The sequence below is a fragment of the Gastrolobium bilobum genome, unplaced genomic scaffold (genome assembly GCF_033153095.1).
Source record: "Gastrolobium bilobum isolate Gb01-03AN ecotype WA unplaced genomic scaffold, APGP_CSIRO_Gbil_v1 utg2361, whole genome shotgun sequence".
In the NCBI taxonomy this organism is placed as follows: Eukaryota; Viridiplantae; Streptophyta; class Magnoliopsida; order Fabales; family Fabaceae; genus Gastrolobium; species Gastrolobium bilobum.
This window is the reverse complement of record NW_026898473.1, coordinates 70,381-77,209: the sequence shown is the minus strand read 5'-3', so window position 1 is coordinate 77,209 and position 6,829 is coordinate 70,381. Positions and strand designations below refer to the sequence as shown.

The following is a 6,829-nucleotide window of genomic DNA, read 5'->3' as shown; positions in this document are numbered from 1 at the left end:
TCTTCATATTCATTATCTTAAAGTCAATACAATATTCAAGTCCATGTTTGAAATGGCACGTTGAAATTGGAATATGTAATTGATTTGGCTTGATTGCATCATATTATAGTATTTATTTGTATGCTATAATATTTGTATGGTGATAATTAATTATGCCTTTAGAATCTATTTGAACTAGGACATTTTTTTTAATATAGATATATTTCATATTTTTTTTCTATTTCTATTTTTTTATTTAGTTTTTTTATCAATATTATAAATTTTCAATATATTTGATTTTTTTTTTCTTTTTCATCTCCAACCTTTTTCCTTCTTCTAAAAAGAATAAAATAGATATATTTAATAAATTTCTAATGATATTAAAAATAAATAAATAAATAAAAATAAGTGATTTAAAGATAAACCATTAAAACTTTTTTGAACTTTTTCCCAATCAAATATTAGTTTAACAGAGTCTTAACTTTCTTTGGGCCGGGTCAACCCGGCACCCAGCCCAACTATCCGTCCGGTTCCAAAATCTGTTGTGTTTGTAGTACGGTGCGGCACAGCACTGAACAGAGTTTCATTTTCCCAGTGGTTTTCTGGGCATCGACGCAGGGCAAAACACCGTTGCTATTTGCACGTCGAAGCTCTTTCTCTTTCTGGGTATTTTTTATTTTTCGTCTTTGAGTCAAAATTGGCTCTTTATTTTGCTAGGGAATAAAAAATACTGCAAATTTCGAAAGATGGCTGCAAGCTTTGCTTCCAGATGTTCTCGTGGTATGTTATTATTTTGTCCTTGCTTGTTGTGTTTCATTTTCACAACTCAAATTGTTCATTTTGATAAAAAAAAATAGAGATTTATGTGTCAAAAACCTGATAATGCGCTAATGCTTATTTTGTTACAGTTGAACTTTTAAGCTTATTTTGTTACAATTATGTTATGTCCTAGGAGCTTGAATATGGTCTCTGTTCTTAATTGATACTTGTATAACTGTTAGGTGCTTATTCCAGAAGACATTGGCCTGCTATATTTTTCTGACTTTTGCCACTTATCCATTACATTCATGTCTGACTGCACTGAAATTTCATGTACCAGTCAGTGTTTTTTTTTTTTTTTTTTTTTTTTGAATATTTTGTAAGTTGCCACTCATTAACTGGAAATTATATGTAGAATTCCTTTGGCATATTAAAAAAAAAAACCTAATTCCCATTAAACCCCGACTAGCAAGGGTGGGGTGAGGACAATTTTGTATAATGTCTCACCCTCGCATATGTGCAAAGGGACTGTTTCTCGGATTCGAATGAGTAACTTTTAGTCTCAAAGGAGTAACTTTACCACTACTCGAGGCTCGCCCTCATTTCCTTTGGCATATTATTTTTTGATGTTTCAGATGAGCTCTATGGTTATAGAGCTCCAAACCTTATAGGGGAATTCTGATTGTTAAATATGAATAACAATAATTAAAGGTTAAGCCTATGATGCAACCACTATTTGGTTGCTCTGGTACAGTTGCCAGTATATTAATTTTTTACTACTGAATTCAAACTGAATCTGAGGTAAAGCCTAGTTTCATGTAGTAACAAACCAAAAATACTTAGTCACAAAATTTTGAATTTGCATTGACTGAATTGTACTTAAGTCATCATATTGATTCATTGCTATGGTGATTAAGCTGTATCGAAATGTATCGTGTAGCAAAATTTTAAAAAAAATTTACTGAAGTGTACTAACTACATATCCAGATGTACCAAATGAGTTCTGGTACAGAATATGTAGTACGGGCATGGTAGCTATATAGAAGTTTTTGTGCATGATATGTAATGCAGTCTCCATTACTTTTGTCTTGTTAGATATATCTTTAACATTGGAGTTCCTTACCTATACAACTCATTGCTGGCTTCTCCAAGTCAGATTTTTTGTTTAATTTTCTTAAGGATTGGAATATGAATACTTCAAGATATGGCCTTAAGCTAAATTTCATCAAATTCTGGAAATACATTTAAGGATCGTTAACGCAAGTTGTTTTAGTTTAGCAGCCTGGAAAGCTCCTCACTTTGCTGTTGATATTACTATAAAGGAGAGTGAACTACCTTGACATTGTTAGATATTATGTGCTGTTGTGATCCTGCATTTCTGCTTCATTTTTCTTACCATCCCTTTTGAGAGCATGAAAAAATATATTGCCTAGGGTTATTCAGCATCAGAAGTACACAATGTATCCCATGTCCGCCAGCCCTGTTCTTTTTGAAGTATAGCTCTAGGATGATTGTATCCATTGTGTAATTTGAGCTAATAGCCAAAGCTGAGGGACCTCAAAAGTCAAGAGTCAAGGCCTACATTACATTTTAAAAAACTGTCTCCAGTTATCAAATAAAAGCTTCAAATACCTAAAACAAGTTTAAGAACCCCACAGAAATGAAGTTCATTTTATAACTGCACTCTCACATACCCCTTTACAAGATGAAGTAGCAAATTCTTGTAAAAAACCCTGATTTTTTACTTAACAATAATGATGATGTAACTCGTAACGCAAGCTCAACTTTTTCGTTATGCTTGGAGCTTTTATTTAAATATATAATTTTTCTGTATTGTTGGGTATGTTAGCACTTCAGATTCTTCATAGTATTATGGTATTGCCATAATCACAAATTCAAGGTATATTTTTACACTAGTGATAGCATAGATAAAGATATTATACCATGTAAAGAATCACTTCAACTCAAAACCTTAAAGTGTTGGGTGAGAGCCTTTTTAATGGTTTATATTATTCTCTAACACGCCCCCTCACATAAAATCCCTTTCGACTTGAAGTGTGGATATTGCACAAACCCAATTTCTTTTTTGGTTTATCTTGTGCTTATTTTAATTCACCTCGAAAGTGGGGGGCGGTAAGGATTGAACTCGTGAACTTGTGATCATTGAAGCTCTGATACCATATTAGAAGAAATCCATAGAAAGAAAGTTCAAGAAAGTGAGAGAAAATGAGAGAAAGGGTTGAGAGAAAAAGAGCTGAAGAGAAAACATTATATTATTGAATCTGAACAAAATGAATCATAATTATAGAGAGAGAAGTAGCTAACTCTATATGTAGAGTTGAGGCTGACTCAATGCTGAGTCGGCAAGCTAACCAACTACACAACTAAATGGCTAACAGCTGTAACAGCTTATACAGGAAATAATCAGCTGCAACTGATACAAGAAAATAATTCTACTACATTTAATACAATCAGCAAGCTATGCTATGCATATACACACTAATAACATGTAGCCCCGGCTGAAGCTTTCTTAGACTAACTGAAAATGAAACGAATTTTGGGGACTAGAAAAGATCATAAGCTGTTTTGGAGTTGTGCTCTTTTTGCTAGAATGTTGTGTATTTTGGCCGTAGTGTAATTCAGGATTTTTAGCCAAAATCTTCCTCCTCACCTCTTATAGGGTGGGCTTTTCTCTTAGCTTCCAGGTGTGTCCATGCACATGGTTTTTTTCAGGATCTTTTTATGCCTAATATGCTTAGGAATTCCTTTGTCCTTTGGAGCTGATGTATTTTCTTTTTCCTTGCTTTCTCCTACGGTATTATTTGTAGCAATGGGAGGATTCCTGTTCCTTTTTCTTTGGTAATGAATTTTTTATTAAAAATTAATGAAAATCAAAGAATTCAAAAAGGAAGCTTTAATTATAATTATGAAACAAATTTCTTAACTGAAGATGCCTGTAAGGTTGACAATTTTTAAAACGACCCGCTCACACGACACGAACACAATACGAGAAATTCGTGTTCGGGTTGACCCATTTTCAAATTTGTGTTGTGTTCGTGTTGGCAAAAACTGACACATTGTGTGGTGTTGTGTGTCAACTCACAAACACGAAATTAATTCACGTTAATCTTCTTATAGTTTATTCGTGTTATGTTGTGTCAACATGACATTGGTGAAAACAACATTTAGTAAACTGGTTATTCTTGTAATGTCAACTTGTATAATAAGTGACACACTTTGAGGTTGGCGGGCTATTCATGCTGTGTTGTGTCAACCTGCAAAATAAACGGGTGGTGTTTGTGTCAGAGGTTAACTCCATTTTCAAATTCGTGTCATATTCGTGTTGAGTGTATTCATGTTCGTGTTAAATTTGTATTATGTTGTTATGTCAATCCAAATTGTCATCCCTAGATGCCAACACTCTTTCACATGTTGGCTTGGTAACTTAAGGCGATGGTGATGTGCAAACAGTTCATGCACTACCATTGTTCTTCAAAACAGGGAGCACTGGCAAAATGTTATGCATGCAGTAATCTTTTTGTTCATGAACTCGATTTTTAGCCAACCTGAAATCTCATATATCAAGCTCCATAACTCTTATCTTGATATATATTGAGCCTGCACTCATGGCACTGATACTCCTCTCCCCCCACCCCAAATAATCATATACTTTAATAAACGGTGAACTGAATATTTTTTATATGATGTTTCCATGTTCAACTCATTACTTCTTTTTGTTTCTTGTGTTGGAAAACCAAACTAGTGGGCCGTTCTCTGTTTAGCGGATTAAGCAACACTTCACCTGGTTTATTTACCACTTCACATGAGATGACATGCAGCAATTTCTTTTCTCAGGTCAGGAACTGTGAATTAATTGCAAGATCATGTTTAAATTATTACTATTGTTATATATTTTCCTTAACACTAGTTTTATGTTTGTCAAACATGGTATTGGTAAACCTAGGTTGTATAAAACAACAATAATTTTTCCTTGTACTTCAAAGATATGCATGTTCTTAAATGAGTCATAACTCCATTCTTCCACTCTCTGGCATGACTCCTTTTTTCTTGTGAATATGGCATTATGCAGCAGCAACGCACCTTCATACAGATGAGGACTGTTCTGAAGGTTGTGGACAATTCTGGGGCTAAAAAGGTGATGTGCATACAGGCATTGAAAGGGAAGAAAGGGGCAAGATTAGGTGACACAATAATAGCCTCAGTGAAGGAGGCTCATCCTAATGGAAAAGTGAAGAAAGGAAAGGTTGTATATGGGGTAGTTGTACGTGCAGCAATGCCAAGGGGGCGTTGTGATGGCAGTGAGGTCAAGTTTGATGACAATGCTGTGGTGCTTGTTGACAAGCAAGGCCAGCCTATTGGAACCAGAGTTTTTGGGCCAGTGCCTCATGAGCTCAGGCGGAAGAAGCATGTCAAGATTCTTACCTTGGCAGGGCATATCGCATAAATGAAAAAAGGGTTATCTAATGAAATCCAATATCACAACTATCATTTTTATATTTTGATCTTTTGGTGTGAAGTGAAAGGTTAGTGCTCAATCTATCAATTTGTGAGGAGAAAAATAGGAGGTGTAGGTGACTTGACTTCTACTCAAATAACGACCATTTGGTTTGGTGTCTAGCCTAAAATTGAACTAGAGATATGGCATTCATGTATGCTTCATATTTAACGGAGCAAGTATTTGTGATTTTGATTTTTCTTTTCGGTTTCTGCTTTGTTCATTGGGCAATAGTTTGACATTAATTTAAGGCTTTCTAAAGTAGAACTTCAAAACATTGATTGTCTGACACTAATTTAAGGCTTTCTAAAGTAGAACTTCAAATATACCCCTGGGGATAAAAATGATTTTTTTTTTTAATATAATGACAAAGTGAATGAATTTAAACTTTGAACCTCCTTATAAGTCATTCGGAGTGGGTTAACTGCATAACACCATAAGTTTAAATCTCGTTGTTATTATTGTAACCTAAAAATAATAATTGAAAAGTCACTGTTATAAAGAAAATTATCATCAAGATTAGACTCGTGGTGAGAAAATAAAGATACAATTATTTCTGAAATATTACTATATTTCTGGTTACTTAAATAAAATGTTCTATATTAATAGCTTATACTCTTCCTTTCATATTATGGCACGATTTCATTACCCAATTCTACCAATGATACAAATTGTTTATTGGTCACAATTGATCTTTTCTTTTGAAAGAACAAGACAACAATCCAGAAAAACAAAAAAAGAAATAGCTTTTTACCAAAGAGAAAAGAAGATGAAAAACTACAACAAACTACACGGCTGAGGAGAAACCTCAAGAATCAGCAGTGATGACCAGCCCCCAAATAAACAAATAAATAAATAATTGTTGGTCGGTCAATTTAAAGTTTGGCAGCAATTGAATTTGCTTAAAAAAGAGAATGAAACTAAAAATGTATGTTAACATTTCTCTTCCATGAACAAATATCCATTGCTTGAAGTTTTAAGCCACCGTATTAATATTGGGTTTGATGTTTCTCATATTTATAAGAGATAAAATTATTTTCTATACACATAAAAGTATGTGTGGTTCATGTGTGAAGAGAAAAAAGAGAAAAAGAAAATATAGTCGCGCACACTTTTATGTGTGTGTAGGAAATAACTTTATCTCCTAACATTAAACTTATTAATATGTTACATCGGCTATTTAGATCTTATTTTGAGTGCACTTTCAATTATAATATTATATTGGAATTTACAAGTCCTCAGCGTGAATGAGTTCTGTTAAGATCTCATTTCGGCTGATTATATGGGCTAAATACACTTATAATGACTTGGTAACTCCTACTTGTAAAGCCAACTCTCGCGATTGAGATAACAGTAATCTATTCTTAATTTTAATACACTAAGCCTGTACTTAATTTGGGTAAATTAAAAATATGTTCATCACTTGTAACCAAATTTGGGGTGATACCATATTATTTTCATGGGTTTTATAATTCTCATTTAACATGAGAATTATAATTTTCCTACATACCTTTCGATTTCCGTGCTGACATGGGTTCTACATATAATTTTTCTAACACATGAGTTTCACATGCT

General features: G+C 33.5%; 1 protein-coding gene across 2 annotated transcripts; it reads left to right on the top strand.

Annotated features, from left to right (window-relative positions):
* The first annotated feature begins 565 nt into the window (after positions 1–565).
* LOC133316553 (large ribosomal subunit protein uL14mz-like) lies at positions 566–5,496 on the top strand. 2 transcript variants are annotated; one of them, XM_061518314.1, is made up of 3 exons: positions 566–759; positions 4,502–4,593; positions 4,832–5,496. In XM_061518314.1, exons 1-3 carry the CDS (start codon positions 726–728, stop codon positions 5,201–5,203), a joined length of 498 nt encoding a protein of 165 aa, XP_061374298.1. In that variant the 5' UTR covers positions 566–725; the 3' UTR covers positions 5,204–5,496. The 2 variants fall into 2 exon arrangements, with proteins under 2 accessions (XP_061374298.1, XP_061374297.1); XM_061518313.1 differs by having other exon boundaries at positions 4,829–5,495.
* Positions 5,497–6,829: the final 1,333 nt, after the last annotated feature.